Raw genomic sequence first — 17,527 nt, 5'->3', positions numbered from 1 at the left:
ATTCTCTCTTACATTGCCCACTGCACTCTTTTCAGCACCTGTCCTACGCCAGTGGTGACCTGATGGTGGACGCGTCCTTCATGCAAACACTGTGGACGATGACCCCTGTGATGTCGGGCTGCGAGCTGGCTGAAGGTCTGTAATTACGTTGTCACTAAATAGTCTCTTTGTTCATAATTACGTTCGGTCTGTATTAACAGTATGCATCGTATCCAGGCTTTCTGACGGGAGGGTACGTGCTCAGGCTGTTCCACGGTCACATGGACGAGTGTTTGGCAATCCCAGGAGCCGAGCAGGGCGACGACCAGCGCAGGTGATCCACACGATTCAGTGGACTACATATTTTAGTCATGTTCTTTTAATTTGAAATCCGTGGCTGCCTACAAGTGGGAAGATGAGCCAAAATGTTTTGCCAACTTTTATCATACATGCAATGTGTAAGTAGGCCACATGGCTCATTGTTGTTGTTTTCCAGAGTTGCTCATTATGAGGGAGGAGCTGTATGCAGTCACGCACGATCCTTATGGAGACTTGAGCCACTAAGAATTGGGTAAGTATCTCCGTTGCTTTTTTCACTATTAGTGATTTTACATTGTGCTGATGCTCATTCATTTCTGCTGTCGGTAGCTGGAGTGGCAGTCACATTAAGTGGGGCCAGTCTTTCCGGATACGTCACATAACAACAGGCAGATACCTTTACCTTGATGAGGAGAAAGGACTTCTGCTGGTGGATCCGGAAAGGGCCATTTCCAAGATGACAGCCTTCTGCTTCAGAATTTCAAAGGTTTTTAAAATGCGAGGAGAACTGTTTTACTTTCTGAACACGGAAATGTGTTTATTTTCAACATTTCTTATTTGACCCACAGGAGAAAATTGAAGTGACGCAGAAGCGAGACGTGGAGGGCATGGGTATTGCCGAGATCAAGTATGGAGAGTCCATGTGCTTCGTGCAGCACGTTTCAACCGCACTCTGGCTCACATATGCTGCTGTTGATGCTAAATCTGCACGTCTGGGTCCTCTAAAGAGAAAGGTACAAGCAGAATTATATTTTCAGACGACATAAACAGTAAATCCCCAGTTAGTGGTTTAGAAACAACAACACATCTAGTTGAGCCTTTACTTCATATGTATGCATTAAGCATGTGTGTTTTAACGAGTGTGTCTTAAATTTGAAGGCCATACTCCATAAAGAAGGTCACATGGATGATGCGCTCACAGTTGCTCGATCTCAGACAGAAGAGTCTCAGGCTGCCAGGATGATTTTCAGCACAACAGGACTCTTCAACCAGTTCATCAAGTACTCACATTGCCAATACATTTCACAGGAATTGATACTGATGGTAGTGTTTTTGTTGACTATACATAACATTTATTGTGATATTTCAACATCTCCTGTGTTCTCTTCACCACTCCAGGGGTCTGGATGCTCTGAGTGGGAAAAACAAATCTGCCAATCCCCCTTCTCTGCCTATGGACACAGTGGTGCTCTCCCTGCAGGACCTCATTTTCTACTTCCGCCCCCCTGAGGAGGAACTGGAGCACGAGGACAAACAGTTCAAGCTTAGATCCCTGAAGAACAGACAGAACCTCTTTCAGGAAGAGGTTTGTCTGAGTAGTGACATCCATAAAAACAACCTGTCTCAGAATGATTATTTCACCATTTCTTTCAGCACTTCTAAAAGTATTTTGTTGTTTATTTCTCCTGTGTCTATTAGGGAATGATAACTCTTGTTTTGGACTGTGTCGATCGACTCAATGTGTACAATACAGCAGCTCACTTCTCAGAGTACGCCGGGGAAGAAGCTGCAGAGTCGTGGAAGGAGATAGTAAATCTACTGTATGAGTTACTGGGTATGTTCATTTTTGATGTCTTGATTAAATGTTTCACAGTGCTGTACCCTATATAATGTAATGTATTTTGTTTTGTCTATTCGTTTATATATTACCTGACATCTACTACTTTATCTATTTTCTGTAGCTTCTTTGATCAGAGGTAATCGTGCAAACTGTGCCCTCTTCTGTGATAACCTGGACTGGCTGGTCAGCAAACTTGATCGTTTGGAAGCATCTTCAGGTACCTCACACACCTCAAAACAACATAAGGCTACAGTTTACATTTAGTGTTTTCGTTGTTCGCTTGTGTTTGTTTTGCCAACACTTTACACAGTTTGTTAAAATTAACTATGGCATCTGATGTAATGAAATGAAATCTTAACCGTTATTATTGTTTCAAGCACTTTGCTGTCATTGCTTAAGTACAGTATATGCATGACATGTCATATTTTTGGCAGGAATCCTGGAGGTTTTATATTGTGTCCTCATTGAGAGTCCAGAGGTGCTGAATATCATCCAGGAGAATCACATCAAGTCGATCATCTCTCTGCTTGATAAGCACGGACGCAATCACAAGGTCAAAAACCCCAAACATCATTTTCTGACCTCGTGAAAACATTTCAGTAGATTAACTGCTGTTACTGCTGCTACCATTAACTGCTCTTCATCTTTTTTGGGGTCAGGTCTTGGACGTGCTCTGTTCTCTCTGTGTGTGTAACGGCGTGGCCGTGAGGTCAAATCAGAATCTGATCACAGAGAATCTACTTCCAGGTCGTGACTTCTTACTTCAAACCAACATCATCAATTATGTAACCAGGTGGGTCTTTTAGTATAAGTATATTCCTTCACTTCTGGGCTAAATGACCCAAACTGAGTATATATTTTGTGATCCTTGTTTAGCATGAGACCCAACATTTTCCTTGGAACTTGTGAAGGATCCACTCAGTATAAGAAGTGGTACTTTGAGGTGATGGTGGACCATGTGGAGCCATTTCTTACAGCCCAGCCATATCACTTGCGTGTGGGTTGGGCTCTTACAGAAGGGTTCAGTCCTTACCCCGGTGGAGGGGAAGGCTGGGGATGTAATGGAGTTGGTGATGATCTTTACTCCTACGGATTTGATGGAGTTCATCTCTGGTCAGGTAATGGAAACATGCATCGACTTTTGCATTCACGTAGATCAGAGCATCTTCTACACAAACCATTTCCTTCTTATTAATAACCTTCTGCAACATGGTTTTGATCTCAAATAATTGAGATTTCACATGTGTTGACAGAGTCTTGCTTCACTTCATCATTGTGTTTGCAGGTCGTGTTCCACGTCACGTTGCGATGCCCAACCAGCACGTCTTGGCTGCAGAGGATGTGGTCAGCTGCTGTTTGGACCTGAGTGTGCCCAGTATCTCCTTCCGCATCAATGGCCATCCTGTCCAAGGAATGTTTGAGAACTTCAACCTGGATGGACTGTTCTTTCCTGTCGTCAGCTTCTCTGCAGGCGTCAAGTAGGACATTGGGAATAGGGAAACAATAATATGCTTTCAAAATTTGATCTTTTTTTTTTTTTTTATCTTTTTATTAGCGTTTTCCCTTTTTTTTTTTTTTTTTTCAACAAAGGAAAAATGTGTATAAGCGGATGGATTGAAAAGTAAGATGGTCATTTAATGTAATACATGTTGGGAATAGAAAAAATAAAGACATAGAGACCGTATCAATTGAGCCCAACTGCTTCTACATCTGTAGTAAAGTCCATGATTGCTCTTTGTCCTTTCCCATCCTATAGTGAAAACTTAATTCAGGACACAACTAAATAAGGAACTCAAATAAAAAGATAAAGAATAAATAAATGACAATTTTTTTTCTGCTCCAAATTCAAGGTTGCGATTTCTTCTTGGAGGGCGTCATGGGGATTTCAAGTTCCTCCCTCCTCCCGGCTACGCTCCGTGCTATGAAGCAGTACTGCCGAGGGACCGCTTGCGAATTGAACCCATCAAGCAGTATAAACATGACTTTGAAGGTGTTCGTAACCTGCTTGGTCCAACTCAGTCTCTTTCACATACAGCCTTCACTCCGTGCCCCGTGGACACGATTCAGGTATAATTCTACTTCATCTGCCCTCATATTGATCATTTATGTTGCACTAATGTTGTGACTCTTTCAGATTGTGCTTCCTCCTCATTTGGAGCGCATTCGAGAGAAGCTGGCAGAAAACAGCCACGAGCTCTGGGCTGTTACACGCATTGAACAAGGGTGGACTTTTGGTCCTGTGAGTAATTTTAGTGGGTCCTGATTTTTATGACTATATTTCATTGAGCAGTAATGATTTACTAAATCATATTTCTACCACTTTCATCTATTTAAGTTTCGTGATGACAACAAGAAGCTGCACCCTTGCCTGGTAGATTTCCAGGGTCTGCCTGAACCAGAGAAGAACTACAATTTAGCAATGTCCGGAGAAACTCTGAAGTAAGTCGCAGTCTTCACTTCAGTGACTAGACTGGAGAATTTCCCTGTTTCTGTTTCTGATTTTTCTCATTGATTCATTTCAAAGGACGCTGCTGGCACTAGGCTGTCATGTCGGGATGGGGGATGAAAAGGCTGAGGAGAATCTAAAAAAGATCAAACTCGCTAAAACGTGAGGAGCAAAACATTCACATGTCCTGATACTTTTTTTGATTGCATTGTAAATATCCTTCTAGAGTCTTTCTGACTACCAAACATTGTTCCTCAGTTACATGCAGACTAACGGATACAAACCGGCCCCTTTGGATCTCAACCATGTAAAGCTGACTCCGAATCAAAACACTCTTGTGGAGAGACTGGCAGAAAATGGGCATAATGTGTGGGCAAGAGACCGAGTTCGCCAGGGCTGGACATACAGTATTGTGCAGGTACTCTTTTGGTCATAGAAGTCACTATACTATCCACAATACTATGCTTGTGTATGCACTTTCATGAGCGTAGATTGTATTTTTCCGCTATTTTTAACGCTGTTTGTTTGAATAGGATATAATGAACAAACGCAACCCCCGTCTGGTTCCTTACAACCTACTGGATGAAAAGACTAAAAAGACCAACAGAGACACAGTTTGTGCAGCTGTTCGCACACTAATCGGATATGGCTACAACATAGAACCACCTGATCAGGAGAGCAGTAAGTTTGTACTTTTGGTTTGTTCTTTGCATTCTCAAAAACAATTTGTTCAAGAAAAACTGAAAAACAAAACAAACATTTGATCAAATCAACATTTTTGAAAATGATTTGTTGTGTTTCTGTAGGTGAGCTTGGAGCAGGAGGCTTACGTGGAGATAAAATCAGAGTTTTCAGAGCTGAGAAATCTTATGCCGTCACACAGGGGAAGTGGTACTTTGAGTTTGAGGCTTCCACAGTTGGAGAGATGAGAGTTGGCTGGGCAAGGCCAAGTGTTCGTGCAGACACTGAACTTGGGGCTGATGAGTTGGCTTATGTCTTCAATGGTTTCAAGGTGGGAGAGAGAACTAATTCCTGGGCCTGTGAGGGATGACAAACCCGTCTGTAATCCCGTAATATAATAATGTATTTGTTTTCAGGCTCAACGTTGGCACATTGGCAATGAGCCATTTGGTCGTCAGTGGCTATCCGGTGATGTGGTGGGTTGTATGATTGACCTGACAGAGATGAACATCATGTTTACACTCAACGGAGAAATGTTGATCAGTGACTCAGGCTCGGAGATGGCCTTTAAGGACATTGAGATAGGGGAAGGTAAGTAGACGAACAAGTGACAGCTGGGGATGTCATTTGGAGACATTTGGATATGCGTTTCTGATACACTTTCCCATCTCTAGGCTTCATACCTGTGTGCAGTCTGGGCCTGTCCCAAGTCGGCAGGATCAATCTGGGTCAGAATGTCAGCAGTCTTCGTTACTTCACCATCTGTGGCCTGCAGGAGGGATTTGAACCCTTTGCCATTAACATGAAGAGAGACATTACAATGTGGTTCAGCAAGAGCCTTCCACAGTTCATTGCTGCACCCACTGATCACCCTCACTTTGAGGTATTGTGTATTTTATGTTACAAAGCCATGTCCAGATATTTCCCTATCACGAATGATGATTGATTTACTAGATCACCACCTGATCACTTTTGTTTCGGGTCTAGATTTCTCGTGTTGACGGTACAGTGGAAACGGCACCCTGCCTTAAAGTGACCCACAAGACATTTGGATCCCAGAACGCCAACACAGATCTGCTGTTCTTCAGACTCAGCATGCCTGTCGAGTTTCATGAGACCTTCAAGGTCCCAGCAGGGACCACACTTCTCACTCGCGCTCTGACCATTCCTGAGGACGAGGTGGTGGAGGTGGACCCAGACTCTGACTTTGAAATACTGAAAAAATCAGCAACTCGTAAAGAGCAGGAGGAAGAGAAGAAAGAACCCTCTGTGCCGAAGGAGACTCCTGCCATTAAAAATGGAGAGAATGAGAAGGACGCTTCAACTGAGAAAAGCAAGAAGAAAGGGTATGAGAGTGAAATAACTTGGATGGAGGTTGACTGGACTTTAAGACAACAAAGATATTGTTACTTTTCAGACGTAATAAATGATTTATGTGTTTGTTTGTAGTTTTCTTTTCAAGGCAAAAAAGGCAGCATTAATCTCTCCTCCACCAGTCGTTCCAACTCTTCCTCGACTTGTGGAAGATGTGGTACCAGATGACAGGGATGATGTCGACATTATCCTCAATACTACTACAGTAAGACAAAAATTAATTATATGGCTATCATGTTGATGATCAAAAATACTTATTCAATTCCAAACAATTTTGTAAGTTTGATTTGGAGTTTCAGATTCATCTGGCCATGACTCCACACTAATGCTCATTTCTCACCTTCCTCTTTCGTTTACCAGTACTATTACTCAGTGCGAGTGTTTGCGGGACAGGAGCCAGGCGGCGTGTGGGTGGGATGGATCACGCCGGACTACCACCAGTACGACCCTCACTTTGATCTCAGCAAAGTGAGGAATGTAACAGTCACGGTTGGTGATGATAAAGGCAACATTCATGACAGGTATGTAACCTTTGTTGTGAGAGCACGATCAGCTGTGCTTCTCATTTAAAATCCATTATTATGCATAGCAGCTTGGGCTCCTCGTTTTTTTTGTCTCCTCTAGCATAAAACGCAGCAACTGCTACATGGTATGTGGAGGAGAGTTCAGCAGCTCTCAACAAACCCGGGTCAGCCAGGAGGACTTTGTGATTGGCTGTCTTATTGATTTGGACACCGGCCTCATGACATTCACTGCAAATGGAAAAGAAATTAACACTTTTTATCAGGTGAGACAAGCTTCAATCCGTCATCCATGTTCTCACAGAAAGCGCTGATCATTTACTGTATTTGTGTTACGCTGTACTCCTATAGGTGGAGCCAAACACAAAACTGTTTCCAGCGGTCTTTGTCCTGCCGTCCAGTCAGAACATGATCCAGTTTGAACTTGGAAAACTAAAGGTCAGTCACCAAGAATCACTCTGTTCATTCTCCACCAAGTTATCCAGACAAAGATTGGTTATTAGCAAGTATGTCAAGTATCTTGACTAATACAACATTTGTCATGCACTCCTCCTGCTAGAACATCTTGCCTATCTCAGCTGCCATGTTCCGTAGCGAACGGAAAAACCCTGTCCCACAGTGCCCTCCACGACTGGATATCCAGATGTTAACCCCGGTCATCTGGAGCCGAATGCCCAACAACTTCTTGGCTCCAGAGATGAAGCGCGTCAGTGAGAGACTGGGCTGGATGGTGCAGTGTCAGGAGCCACTGACCATGATGGCCCTTCACATACCAGAGGAGAACAGGTCAGTGCACCACATTTGTTCACCATGTTGTTTGGAAATACGCCGTTTTAGCGTTCTTCGCCAAAAATGAACCCATTGATTTTCAGGTGCATTGACATCCTGGAACTGTCTGAACGAATGGACCTGCTGAAGTTCCACTACCATACTCTTAAGCTGTATGGCTCAGTCTGTGCTCTCGGAAACAACCGTGTGGCGCATGCATTATGTAGCCATGTAGACGAGTCCCAGCTTTTCTACGCCATAGAGAACACTTACTTACCTGGACCGATGAGGAGTGGCTTCTACGACCTGCTCATCAGCATGCACCTGGAGTCGGCTAAAAGGAATCGCCTGGGAACCAACAAGGAATTCATCGTCCCAATGACAGATGAAACGCGCAGCATCACTCTGTACACTGAAAAATCCCACGCTTTACCTGGAGTCGGCCTCACTACTTGTCTGCGTCCCAAACTTCATTTCTCCTCTGTAGGGTTTGTGGGAACAGATCAAGATATTTACACGCTGAGTCCAGTCATTCCCTTACAGGTGAGAAGATTTGGAATTCTGAAGACTTTTCACACATTCATTTTGTTTGGTACACTTTAGCTCTGTGCATTTGAAGGCAGAAAAAAAATATTACAAAGTCACATAGTTACTACACCTGCTCGTTTGACTCCACTCATTGAATCCACTCATTTGCATATGTTCTTGTATTATCAGGTGCTGAAGACCAAGGCCCTAAACATGCTGATTGAAGCAGTGCAAGATGGTGGCCAAGCCATGAGAGATCCTGTCGGGGGCAGTGTTGAGTTTCATTTTGTTCCAATCCTAAAGCTCATCAGCACCCTTTTAATAATGGGTGTGTTTGATGATGAAGATGTCACACACATCCTGAAGATGATAGAGCCCACAGTATTTAGTGGCAAGAAACCAGAGGAGCCTGGTGAGGAGAGCGAGCAAGCAATCGAAGCGAAGGACCCAAAAGCACCGCAAAAAGAAGCTGCACTCGAAGGAGAAGAGCTAGAAGATGCCGGGGAAGAAGAAGAGGAAGAAGAGGAGTTTGAAGATGACGGTTTAGGTGAGGAGGAGGAAGAGGAGGTGGAGGAGGAAATAGAACCAGAAGAGAAAATACAGACAGCTCAAGTTGTGCCACAAGAGGTAGCTGCGGAGGAGAAAGACCCAGTAAATGGTGAAAAAGGAGCCGAGGAAACAGAGAAAGAGTTGAAGCATGCAGATTCATGTGGAGAAGCTAAAGAAGAACATGTAGAGCAAGGGCTTTTCCAAATGAAGCTGCCAGAGTCTGTAAAGCTACAGGTATGAGCATTGAAAAAGGCCATTTATCAGTGATACAACAGGTGTCCACTGTATACGGTTAATGGTTGAATTTGATTTTGTCCTTCAGATGTGTACTTTACTGCAGTACTTCTGTGACTGTGAGCTACGTCACAGAGTGGAAGCCATCACCGCCTTTTCAGATCAGTTTGTCAGCCAGATACAGTCCAACCAGAGGCAACGCTACAATGAACTTATGCTGGCTTTCACCATGAGCGCTGCCGAGACTGCCCGAAAGACCCGGGAATTTCGCTCTCCGCCACAGGAGCAGGTATACACTCAGAAAATGTGCATGAAGGGATTGGTGCAACTTTTATAAACATGGTTTTGTATCTTGAAATTAAATTCCTATAAAGAAAATTTTCCAAATAAAACAGTCTTGTTTTTACATATCTTACTGTTGTGTAGGTCAACATGCTCATGAACTTCAAGAACTGTATAGAGGATGAGGAGTGCCCCATTCCGGATGAAGTCCGTGAATCTCTGCTGGCTTTTCACAATGCTTTGTTAGCACACTGTGGTCAGTTTTCACCTACCGTATCAAGCTTGTGGTCATTAAGATTATAAATTTACATTTTACATGAGAAGCATAACTGAAAGTGGCTGTGGTTTAATTTAAACTTCATTCTCAGGTGTTCATATCGAAGAGGCAGAACAAGAAGAAGAGGTGGATAATTCTCTCCGTGGACGACTGGTTCGTTTGCTGGAAAAAGTAAAAACATTCCGTGAGAAGAAGGTTGAAGTGGAAGTTGAACCACAGGAAGACAAAAAACCAAGTGAGCTTCTAATGTTTACATAATTCATTGTAAAGTCATTTTGGCCATATTGGATGAGAAAGTGATGTTCTCTATGTCCTTGTTGAAGCACAATCTCCTTAGCAAATGTCTTTATAGTCATTTCTTCAGTTTACAAACCTAGATTCATTGTTATGCAGTTCCCTTTGTTGTCTCACTCAGTGTTATTCTTCATGTAAAAGGTACATTGCAGGAGCTGATTTCACACTCGACAATCCATTGGGCCCAGGAGTCATTTATCCAGAACCCTGAGCTAGTGCGCATGATGTTCAGCCTCCTTCACAGACAGTATGACGGGCTGGGAGAGCTCATGCGTGCGCTTCCAAAGGCCTACACCATCAATGCGGTGTCGATTCAGGATACCATGGACCTACTGGAGTGTTTGGGCCAAATCCGCTCACTCCTCATTGTCCAGATGGGACCTGAAGAGGAGAGACTTATGATTCAAAGCATTGGGTGAATATTCTATTTACATTATCTTCACTGTCTGGCCTTGAAGTGATTTCATGATGTAGAAACTAACTTAATTTTTTCTTTATTAGGAACATCATGAGTAACAAAGTTTTCTATCAGCATCCCAACTTGATGCGAGCCCTGGGCATGCATGAAACTGTCATGGAGGTCATGGTTAATGTGTTGGGTGGAGGAGACTCAAAGGTAAATTTATGCCAATACAATTAACAGAATTGTAAGTTTCAATCGACAAATTGAATTTTTTTTGCCATTAATTAGCAGACACAATCAGAGAGCAGGATGAATCTGTAGCTACAGTTTGATATCTGAAATATGTTTGTTTTTTTTTCCAACAGGAGATTAGATTCCCCCGAGTGGTGACAAACTGTTGTCGTTTCCTCTGCTATTTCTGCCGCATCAGTCGTCAAAATCAGCGGTCAATGTTCGACCACCTCAGTTACCTGCTTCAGAACAGTGGAATCGGCCTTGGTGATTAACGTTGTTGATTATCACATTGCATTTTGACGTATAATTCTTAAACTCTATCCATGTTATAAAGCTGGATGTAATTTGCTACTCCTCAGGCATGCGTGGCTCCACCCCCTTGGACGTGGCTGCAGCATCTTGTATCGACAATAATGAGCTTGCATTGGCTCTCCAAGAGCAGGATCTCGAAATGGTAAAATACAACTAAAAAAAGAAGCTCAAAACATATATTGTACACATTCATTCTGCACTTCTGTTCATTCTCACATTTCCAGGTGGTGAAATATTTAGCAGGCTGTGGACTTCAGAGCTGCCCAATGCTCCTTGCTAAAGGCTACCCCGACATTGGCTGGAATCCATGTGGTGGAGAGAAATACCTCGATTTCCTTCGTTTTGCTGTCTTTGTTAATGGTCAGTTGCTGCACAATTAGATTTTTGGTTTTTGTGCACCCACCGTTTCTGCCTAATGATATTAAACATTTTTTTTATTTTTTATTATTGTTGTTTAGGAGAAAGCGTAGAAGAGAATGCCAATGTGGTGGTACGTCTTCTCATCCGGAGACCTGAGTGCTTTGGTCCAGCCCTGAGAGGGGAAGGTGGCAATGGTCTGCTGGCTGCAATAGAAGAGGCCATTAAGATCTCAGAGGACCCAGCAAGGGATGGTCCTAGCGTTAAAAAGGACAGACGTTTTCCCATGTAAGCGATGTTGGCTGTTTTTCATAGTTCTTCCTTATCTGACATCCTGCTTGAAATCCAGCAACATTCTTCACTGACAGGTTTGGAGGAGAGGAGCAGCACGAGGAGAACAGGGTGCACCTGGGAAACGCCATCATGTCCTTTTATTCTGCCCTCATTGACCTGCTGGGACGCTGCGCTCCAGAGATGCATGTACGTAAGCTGTTGGCGAGTTATTTCACAGAGATTTGTCCAATAATTGTGGTCACATGAAACTAAACTAAGTTTTTGCCTCTACAGTTGATCCAGGCTGGTAAAGGTGAGGCTCTGAGGATCAGGGCCATCTTGAGGTCTCTGGTCCCAATTGAGGATCTGGTGGGAGTCATCAGTCTTCCAGTTCAGATTCCTGCTTTTGGAAAAGGTAAATACTTCAAGGTCATACTGAATTTGTCTTGGTCTTTTTAGTGAGTGCTTGTTTATTTAATCAATAGAATATTTGATCAGCGTCCGGATCTGTGTACAGGTCACTTCATCATCATGTGCATCATGTTTGTTTCATGTGCATCTCAATGTTTCTAAATGTTTCCTCCATGTTGCTTTCAGACAACAGCATCATAGAACCAAAGATGTCGGCCAGTTTCGTACCAGATCACAAGGCTCCTATGGTGCTGTTCCTGGACAGAGTGTATGGCATCGACAACCAGGACTTCTTGCTTCACGTGCTGGAAGTTGGCTTTCTGCCTGACATGAGGGCTGCTGCCTCCCTGGACACGGTGGGCTTAAAAGACTCAACATATTTTGTCTATAATCTTTTGACAAAAGTGCAAAGAAAATATTTGATTGTTGTGATCTCTCATCAACAGGCTGCTTTCAGCACCACAGAGATGGCTCTTGCTTTGAACCGCTACCTGTGTTCAGCTGTGTTGCCGCTCATCACCAAGTGTGCCCCGCTGTTTGCTGGCAGTGACCACCGAGCCATAATGATTGACTCCATGTTGCACACGATCTACCGGCTGTCTCGTGGACGAGCCTTCACGAAGGCCCAAAGAGACATTATTGAAGAGTGCCTCATGGCTTTGTGCAAGTGAGGTTATCATCATCATCAACCCCTTTTATCTTTTAATATTGGAAGATCAATTGCTAAATTTGTTCGTTTTCTTTTCAGACATCTCCGTCCGTCTATGCTTCAGCACCTGTTACGACGGCTGGTGTTTGATGTGCCCATTTTGAATGAGTATGCGAAAATGCCACTGAAGGTAGGATGACATTGAAGCAAAATTCAAATGACAATTGGAACCAGTTTTGCTCAACAGGTTTTCAGTAACATTCAGTTTTCTTGTTCAACTTTGATTTTCTTGTGCAGCTTTTGACCAATCACTATGAGCGCTGCTGGAAATATTACTGCCTCCCAAATGGCTGGGCAAACTTTGGCGTCTCCTCAGAAGAGGAACTGCATCTGACCCGCAAACTGTTCTGGGGGATCTTTGAATCACTCGCACACAAGGTGGAGTGCCTGCGCTGTGGCGTATTCTTTTCAAGTTCATCATAAGGGCGATGTTGCCATGTTTTTCTTTTTATTCGGATTCCAGAAATTCGACCCAGAAATCTTCAAGATTTCCATGCCATGCATCTGTGCCATTGCTGGAGCCATTCCTCCTGACTATGTGGACGCCAGCTACTCCTCCAAAACAGAGAAAAAAGCATCAGTGGATGCAGAGGGAAACTTTGATCCGAAGCCAGTAGAAACCACAAAGTATGAGTTTTATTTTATCATGTTTAAAAATTATCTATGTGTCTTGAAAAGAAGTTTGCCCAATGTTTAGATTTGTAATTTGACTTGGATTCTTCGTGCACCCATAGCACCATCATCCCTGAAAGGTTGGATCCCTTCATGAACAGATATGCTGAATATACTCATGATAGATGGGCCTTTGAGAAGGTAGAACTTGATCTTTATACTCCTTGTACTCACCCAAATTAGTCTAATATGTAGAGTTAATTTATATTCTTGTATGTTTCAGATTCAGAATAACTGGTCATATGGGGAGGTGCTGGATGAAAATGCAAAAACCCATCCAATGCTCAGGCCCTACAAAACCTTTTCGGAGAAGGTTGGTACAAATACGTGCGATGTAATGAAACTCTTAACTTCCACTTCATTTGTTTTCTGCTTCTGATCACACTCACCTTTTCTCAAGGACAAAGAAATCTACCGTTGGCCAATCAAAGAGTCCGTCAAAGCCATGCTTGCCTGGGAATGGAACATTGAAAAAGCCAGAGAGGAAGAGGAGTCAGAGAAGAAGAAGGCAGCATCACGAAAGATTTCCCAGACTGCTCAGGTTTGAGCTGTTAAATAACGTTCTTTTTACGCTCATATTTATGGTGCAAAATATGAAAATCTCTTTGTTTTAGGCAACCTACGACCCAAGCCATGGCTACAGTCCACAGCCCATTGATATCTCACACATGGCTCTTTCAAGAGACCTGCAGGTATGGCAACAAAATGTGAATTTCTACAATAATTTTCTTAAAGCTGAGTATTTGAGCAGCATTTACAGCTACTATCTGTCCATAGTCCATGGCTGAGCAATTGGCAGAGAATTACCACAACACCTGGGGACGGAAGAAGAAGATGGAGCTGCAATCCAAAGGTTGGATATGAGTTGTTACAGATGGAATCAATAGAGGATGAGAACTTTGGCCTTTTGCCACCATTCTGGTTGTTCTTCTGTTTGTGTAGGAGGTGGAACTCATCCTCTGCTGGTGCCCTATGACACCCTGACTGCAAAAGAAAAGGCGCGAGACAGAGAGAAGGCTTACGAGCTGCTCAAGTTCCTGCAGCTTAATGGTTATGCAGTCACAAGGTAAGTTCTACAAAAGATTTAGCTGATCTTTTTACATTCAATTTGCAGGTTTTCACTTGATTTATAATAAATATGCTCATTCCAGGTGTGTTTATAGTATATTGTATCTGTTTGCATCACTTACTGTATAGCTTTAGCAGGCACAAAGCTCAAGGCAGTCAAAAGAGACTGACCTGTAAAAAGCTGAGTTTTAAAAATTTGATTAAAAACAAAATGGTAATGAAACTTCATCTGAGTTGTATTTGGGGGCCTTCCTATGTGGAGTTGCCACGTTTAAACTGCATTTGGGGAGGTTTTTCTCCAGGTGATCCATTTCAATCTCATATTCCCAAGTCATGCATTTGATTTGATTTAATGGGATATTCAGCCTGAATGTGACCGTCTGTCTCTTTGTCTTCGCCCTGTGATGGACGAGCAACCTGTAGAGGATATACCCTGTCTTTCCCAGAGTCAGCTGTCAGATGTTAGATGATGCAGTATACAAGATGGATGGAAGGATGGATGCCACCAAAGTAAAATCCAAAGATAACAAACTAACCATCTGGTTGACTTTAGGGGCCTTAAAGACATGGAGTCTGACATATCGTCCATCGAGAAGAGATTCGCTTACGGTTTCCTTCAGAAGCTGCTGAAGTGGATGGAAATCGCGCAGGAGTTCATTGCTCATCTTGGTATTGCGGAGCACATATGAAAAACAGATGTCTTAATGTTGTGTTTGTGTCACATCACATTAAGTTTTTCCCATCTCATTGTGATACTGTTCTAAAGTATTTCACAATATGATTTACAGAGGCTGTGGTAAGCAGCGGGCGAGTGGAAAAGTCTCCTCATGAGCAGGAAATCAAATTCTTTGCAAAGGTGAGGCTGGGATGGTAACAATAGTGAATAACAAATCTATTCTGTTAGTTACACTGACTGCAGAAACCTCTGACATGCTCCTTCATAGATCCTGATGCCTCTGATCAACCAGTACTTCAAAAATCACTGCCTGTACTTCTTATCGACTCCTGCAAAAGTTCTGGGTAGTGGTGGTCATTCCTCTAATAAGGAGAAGGAGATGATTGCAAGGTGATCTCTCACTTCTGCACACATAACATCTTATAATATGTTTTCCTGTGTGTACTTTTTATACATTGTGTTTCCCCTCCTATTAAGTGTTTTCTTTGTTCCTCTTGCTTTATCCTTCACACCTTTCCTTCTCACTCTAGTATCTTCTGTAAAATGTCTGCTTTGGTGAGGCACAGAGTTTCTCTCTTTGGTAAGATGCTCTTTTCACTCTTTTCTTTGTTTCCATACTAGATCCTCTTGTTATGTGTTTTCATCTTTCAGGTTGAAGCTCCCTTGTCTGGTTTTATAGCCATACCCTCTGCAGTGATTTTCAATTTTGAGAAACTCACATTACAGCAAATCTGTTCGTACTCATGCAGGAACCGATGCTTCGGCGATCGTTAACTGTCTTCACATTCTGGCACGGTCACTGGATGCAAGGTTGATCACTCTTGATGACACTTAAAAACCTTTTTTTTTTAATTTATGAGACTTAATAAACTTTCTAATCTACCTTTCTAGGACAGTGATGAAGTCAGGCCCTGAGATCGTGAAAGCAGGGCTGCGCTCGTTCTTTGAAAGTGCTGCTGACGACATCGAGAAGATGGTGGAAAATCTCAAACTGGGGAAAGTATCCAAAGGCAATCAGGTGCTTAGTGTTAGAAAAGGCCTTAATTACCATGATGCCACCACACTTGATCTGAAATATCTAATCACTTGCCGTATCTTTCCTCTTAAGCAAGTGAAAGGTGTATCTCAGAACATTAACTACACCACCATCGCCCTGCTCCCCGTGCTCACCTCCCTCTTCGATCACATCGCTCAGCACCAGTTTGGAGACGACGTCATGCGTGAGTTCCTCCTCATGATTTATATTTGTGCCGTTTATTTGGGATCAGACTGACAATATTGTACCTTCCTACGTTTGCTCTGTTGGTTGCGCGCAGTGGACGATCTACAGATGTCATGCTATCGCATCATGTGCAGCATTTACTCCCTCGGCACGGTCAAAAATCCACATGTGGAGAGGTAACGCCAAATCGACACGCCTCTGAAGCTTCACATTTCTGAAGAAGTGTCTTTGGAATTAGTTGAGTTTTAAATGTACTTTTCTTCCAATTTACAGACAGAGACCTGCTCTTGGAGAGTGTTTGGCTCATCTTGCTGCAGCTATGCCGGTAGCTTACTTAGAGCCTCATTTGAATGAATTCAATGCTTTTTCCGTCTACACCACGAAGACACCCAGGGAGCGAGCCAGTGAGTGCAGCACATTTCTTCTTATTTGTCAAAATAGAATCTAGTTTGGATTTCCTTTGACATTTCTTCTTGTGAATCTTTAAGTCTTGGGCCTGCCCAACGAGGTCCAGGAGTTATGTCCAGATATTCCTGAGCTGGATATTCTGCTGAAGGAGATCGGAGACTTGGCAGAGTCCGGAGCTCGTTACACTGAGATGCCCCATGTGATTGAAATCACCTTGCCCATGCTGTGTAACTATCTACCACGCTGGTGGGAGAGGGGACCTGAAAACTTCCCCGAGATGGAAGGCCGAGTGTGCACCGACGTTACATCTGAACACCTCAATCAGCTCCTGGGCAGCATCATGAAAATTGTAGTCAACAACCTGGGCATTGATGAGGCCTCCTGGATGAAGAGGCTGGCTGGTGAGCGCTGTTTTATACTCGTGTTATTCATGGGTCACCTTGTATTCTTTAGGAACCTTGCGTGCGAGTGATCATTTTATTTCTCCGCCAGTGTTTTCACAGCCCATCGTCAGCAGGGCGAAGCCAGAAATGCTGAAGTCGCACTTCATCCCAACAATGGAGAAGCTGAAGAAACGCACTTCGAAGGTGGTTGCTGAGGAAGACCATCTGCGGATGGAGGGGAAATCAGAGGGTGATGAGGAAGATGGGACTATACGTGATGAGTTTGCTGTCCTCTGCCGAGACCTATATGCCCTCTACCCTCTACTCATCCGCTATGTGGACAACAACAGGTACACTAAATTATCTGACTTCATCATGTTTAAAGTGTGTACCTGACTCAGAGCCTTAAGGTCAATTGTTTTGCTCTAGGGCGCGTTGGCTGACCTGCCCTGACCCGGATGCAGAAGAGCTTTTCCGAATGGTTGGAGAGGTCTTTATTTTCTGGTCCAAATCTCACGTGAGTTTCGTCTATTTGGCATTTAAACGGAACTGTTTACAAAGTTTCACACTGTTTACTTCGTGTTTCC

The 17,527-nt window shown here is 43.3% G+C and overlaps 1 protein-coding gene across 1 annotated transcript in view; it reads left to right on the top strand.

Moving 5' to 3' along the window:
• Positions 1 to 17,527, top strand: part of LOC308121727 (ryanodine receptor 1-like) — a gene marked incomplete at its 5' end in the record, with an annotated part of 44,035 nt that overhangs the window by 5,328 nt on the left and 21,180 nt on the right. The window contains 64 exons of the mRNA XM_080483155.1: positions 36 to 135; positions 217 to 313; positions 476 to 550; positions 628 to 784; positions 867 to 1,031; positions 1,177 to 1,298; positions 1,417 to 1,603; positions 1,717 to 1,852; positions 1,980 to 2,075; positions 2,293 to 2,411; positions 2,518 to 2,651; positions 2,735 to 2,976; positions 3,144 to 3,336; positions 3,709 to 3,925; positions 3,993 to 4,097; positions 4,194 to 4,297; positions 4,383 to 4,466; positions 4,563 to 4,722; positions 4,838 to 4,985; positions 5,111 to 5,316; positions 5,402 to 5,576; positions 5,660 to 5,868; positions 5,973 to 6,331; positions 6,435 to 6,564; positions 6,720 to 6,880; positions 6,984 to 7,146; positions 7,232 to 7,318; positions 7,440 to 7,666; positions 7,753 to 8,191; positions 8,366 to 8,959; positions 9,048 to 9,248; positions 9,386 to 9,497; positions 9,610 to 9,753; positions 9,954 to 10,227; positions 10,314 to 10,428; positions 10,581 to 10,713; positions 10,809 to 10,903; positions 10,986 to 11,121; positions 11,220 to 11,406; positions 11,487 to 11,598; positions 11,686 to 11,806; positions 11,989 to 12,158; positions 12,249 to 12,469; positions 12,551 to 12,641; positions 12,749 to 12,889; positions 12,975 to 13,138; positions 13,246 to 13,324; positions 13,407 to 13,496; positions 13,584 to 13,724; positions 13,798 to 13,875; positions 13,961 to 14,036; positions 14,126 to 14,249; positions 14,805 to 14,920; positions 15,040 to 15,107; positions 15,196 to 15,317; positions 15,458 to 15,507; positions 15,677 to 15,737; positions 15,819 to 15,945; positions 16,036 to 16,147; positions 16,244 to 16,325; positions 16,423 to 16,553; positions 16,638 to 16,958; positions 17,050 to 17,290; positions 17,370 to 17,457. Coding sequence (XP_080339281.1) covers positions 36 to 135; positions 217 to 313; positions 476 to 550; positions 628 to 784; positions 867 to 1,031; positions 1,177 to 1,298; positions 1,417 to 1,603; positions 1,717 to 1,852; positions 1,980 to 2,075; positions 2,293 to 2,411; positions 2,518 to 2,651; positions 2,735 to 2,976; positions 3,144 to 3,336; positions 3,709 to 3,925; positions 3,993 to 4,097; positions 4,194 to 4,297; positions 4,383 to 4,466; positions 4,563 to 4,722; positions 4,838 to 4,985; positions 5,111 to 5,316; positions 5,402 to 5,576; positions 5,660 to 5,868; positions 5,973 to 6,331; positions 6,435 to 6,564; positions 6,720 to 6,880; positions 6,984 to 7,146; positions 7,232 to 7,318; positions 7,440 to 7,666; positions 7,753 to 8,191; positions 8,366 to 8,959; positions 9,048 to 9,248; positions 9,386 to 9,497; positions 9,610 to 9,753; positions 9,954 to 10,227; positions 10,314 to 10,428; positions 10,581 to 10,713; positions 10,809 to 10,903; positions 10,986 to 11,121; positions 11,220 to 11,406; positions 11,487 to 11,598; positions 11,686 to 11,806; positions 11,989 to 12,158; positions 12,249 to 12,469; positions 12,551 to 12,641; positions 12,749 to 12,889; positions 12,975 to 13,138; positions 13,246 to 13,324; positions 13,407 to 13,496; positions 13,584 to 13,724; positions 13,798 to 13,875; positions 13,961 to 14,036; positions 14,126 to 14,249; positions 14,805 to 14,920; positions 15,040 to 15,107; positions 15,196 to 15,317; positions 15,458 to 15,507; positions 15,677 to 15,737; positions 15,819 to 15,945; positions 16,036 to 16,147; positions 16,244 to 16,325; positions 16,423 to 16,553; positions 16,638 to 16,958; positions 17,050 to 17,290; positions 17,370 to 17,457 — 9,915 coding nt within the window. The remainder of the gene's footprint in view (positions 1 to 35; positions 136 to 216; positions 314 to 475; positions 551 to 627; positions 785 to 866; positions 1,032 to 1,176; positions 1,299 to 1,416; positions 1,604 to 1,716; positions 1,853 to 1,979; positions 2,076 to 2,292; positions 2,412 to 2,517; positions 2,652 to 2,734; positions 2,977 to 3,143; positions 3,337 to 3,708; positions 3,926 to 3,992; positions 4,098 to 4,193; positions 4,298 to 4,382; positions 4,467 to 4,562; positions 4,723 to 4,837; positions 4,986 to 5,110; positions 5,317 to 5,401; positions 5,577 to 5,659; positions 5,869 to 5,972; positions 6,332 to 6,434; positions 6,565 to 6,719; positions 6,881 to 6,983; positions 7,147 to 7,231; positions 7,319 to 7,439; positions 7,667 to 7,752; positions 8,192 to 8,365; positions 8,960 to 9,047; positions 9,249 to 9,385; positions 9,498 to 9,609; positions 9,754 to 9,953; positions 10,228 to 10,313; positions 10,429 to 10,580; positions 10,714 to 10,808; positions 10,904 to 10,985; positions 11,122 to 11,219; positions 11,407 to 11,486; positions 11,599 to 11,685; positions 11,807 to 11,988; positions 12,159 to 12,248; positions 12,470 to 12,550; positions 12,642 to 12,748; positions 12,890 to 12,974; positions 13,139 to 13,245; positions 13,325 to 13,406; positions 13,497 to 13,583; positions 13,725 to 13,797; positions 13,876 to 13,960; positions 14,037 to 14,125; positions 14,250 to 14,804; positions 14,921 to 15,039; positions 15,108 to 15,195; positions 15,318 to 15,457; positions 15,508 to 15,676; positions 15,738 to 15,818; positions 15,946 to 16,035; positions 16,148 to 16,243; positions 16,326 to 16,422; positions 16,554 to 16,637; positions 16,959 to 17,049; positions 17,291 to 17,369; positions 17,458 to 17,527) is intronic.

The sequence above is a fragment of the Lipophrys pholis genome (assembly GCF_963383615.2).
Source record: "Lipophrys pholis genome assembly, chromosome: 16".
In the NCBI taxonomy this organism is placed as follows: domain Eukaryota; kingdom Metazoa; phylum Chordata; class Actinopteri; order Blenniiformes; family Blenniidae; genus Lipophrys; species Lipophrys pholis.
The sequence above is the reverse complement of the archived record's forward strand: the minus strand, read 5'-3'. Positions and strand labels throughout refer to the sequence as shown.